This window comes from Myotis lucifugus, unplaced genomic scaffold, assembly GCF_000147115.1.
Source record: "Myotis lucifugus unplaced genomic scaffold, Myoluc2.0 scaffold_349, whole genome shotgun sequence".
In the NCBI taxonomy this organism is placed as follows: Eukaryota; Metazoa; Chordata; class Mammalia; order Chiroptera; family Vespertilionidae; genus Myotis; species Myotis lucifugus.
In genome coordinates, this window is record NW_005871397.1 from 414,746 (window position 1) to 416,638 (window position 1,893).

Consider the following 1,893-nt stretch of genomic DNA (forward strand, 5'->3'; position numbering starts at 1 on the left):
GCAGCAGCTCCAGGTCACAGGTACTCACCAAACGAGGCAGCTGGGTGTGTGCTGTAGGGCTGCTGGGGCCGGGGCCAACCAGAGGACTTGACGGTGATCTTGTTTCTGTCCCCCCTCCCCTCCCTGTCTGTGAGCATCCATCCATTGGTCTACTCACTCACTCATTCATTTGGGCTTGGTGACCGGCTGGCCCCAAGGATAGAGGGATGGTGGTTTTTGTGGGGGTAGGGGTCGGGGTTGTTTTGGTTTTTTGTTGCTGGTCTTCACCTGAGGATATTTTTTCCATTTTTTTTTTTTTTCTAAAGAGAGTAAAAGGGAGGGCGAGGGGAGAAATAGAGAGAAACGTTGTGAGAGATAACATCTATTGGTTGCCTCCCACACGCTCCCTGCCCAGAGTTGGGGATTGATTGAACCTACAACCAAAAAGGTATGTGCCCTTGCCTGGAAATTGCACCCACAACCCCTCAGTGCGCAGGCTGATGCTCTAACCACTGAGCACAACAGGCCAGGGCAATGGTTTTACATCCTGTGCCCAGCCCTGCTGTGAGCTCCTTATGCTACTCACTGAGGGGGCCCCTCGCCCCCTGAGCTACCGTTGTCCTGGGTACAGAAGGGGAACAGCGTACAGAAGGGGAACAGCCTCAGGAAGGCCCTGCCCGGGGTCCCCTGGCCGGTCTGTAACCGCAGGCGCTCCGGCCACTCGGCGGGATGCATATGCTCGGTGCCCACACTGGGAGGACAGTGAGCATGGAGGGCGGAGGATGGGGCACTGGGCAGGCAGGGCCTGCCACTCCCTGTGCCTGACCCTGAGCCTCAGTTCTTCTGTGAGAGGCCTAGTAAGGCGGGGAGGCTCGGGCTGCCCTCTCACCACCTGGGGGGGCCGGAAACGAGCTCAGTGGTGCCTCCCTCGTCCCACAGGCGATGCAAGTGAGAGTGCGGAGGACATCTTCTTCCGGCGCGCCAAAGAGGGTATGGGCCAGGACGAAGCACAGTTCAGCGTGGAGATGCCCCTGACGGGCAAAGCCTACCTGTGGGCTGACAAGTACCGGCCTCGCAAGCCACGCTTCTTCAACCGCGTGCACACGGGCTTCGAGTGGAACAAGTACAACCAGACGCATTACGACTTCGACAACCCCCCGCCCAAGATCGTGCAGGGCTACAAGTTCAACATCTTCTACCCCGACCTCATCGACAAGCGCTCCACCCCCCAGTACTTCCTGGAGGCCTGCCCCGACAACAAGGACTTCGCCACCCTGCGCTTCCACGCCGGGCCGCCCTACGAGGACATCGCCTTCAAGATCATCAACTGCGAGTGGGAATACTCCCATCGCCACGGCTTTCGCTGCCAGTTCGCGAATGGCATCTTCCAGCTCTGGTTCCACTTCAAGCGCTACCGTTACTGGCGGTGATGGCCCTGCGTTTCCCCCGACCACCTGACAGGAGTGTTAGGCTGGCAGCCTTCCCTGGCTGGTTCACAGCTCACCTCCAGCTGGGCCTTCCCTTCTCAGCCTCACTTTCCCTGTGTGAACAGCAAGTCACGGTGGAACTGCCTCAGAGGCTTGAGGGGAGGACGGGATGGCTGCCCCAGGATTCTGACATGCAGGAGGGGCTGCTGGGGGGACTCTTTGAGCCCAGGGAACCCAGCAAGTGTCAACCACCCTCCCTGTCCACATGGGAAGAGTGATGCCCAAGTCCCATCTTAGACAAGCCCTGCAGTGCAGGCCTTGCGGGGGCGGGGAGGACAGCGGGGGCGGGGAGGACAGCAAGGGGCCCAGACATGGGGTACCGAGCTTTTAAGGAAATCCAAGTTCAGAGCGTTGATGGGCCCTTGGCCATAGCCGGCTGTTGCAGGGCCCACACTCCTGGCCCTTTCCCGGACCCTTGTGGTGCATG

General features: G+C 59.8%; 1 protein-coding gene across 1 annotated transcript; it reads left to right on the forward strand.

The window, feature by feature from the left end:
* Positions 1-6: 6 nt before the first annotated feature.
* Positions 7-1,519, forward strand: LOC102422921 (cactin-like). The gene is made up of 2 exons (XM_006101285.3): positions 7-20; positions 919-1,519. Exon 2 carries the CDS (start codon positions 972-974, stop codon positions 1,407-1,409), a length of 438 nt encoding a protein of 145 aa, XP_006101347.1. The 5' UTR covers positions 7-20; positions 919-971; the 3' UTR covers positions 1,410-1,519.
* Positions 1,520-1,893: the final 374 nt, after the last annotated feature.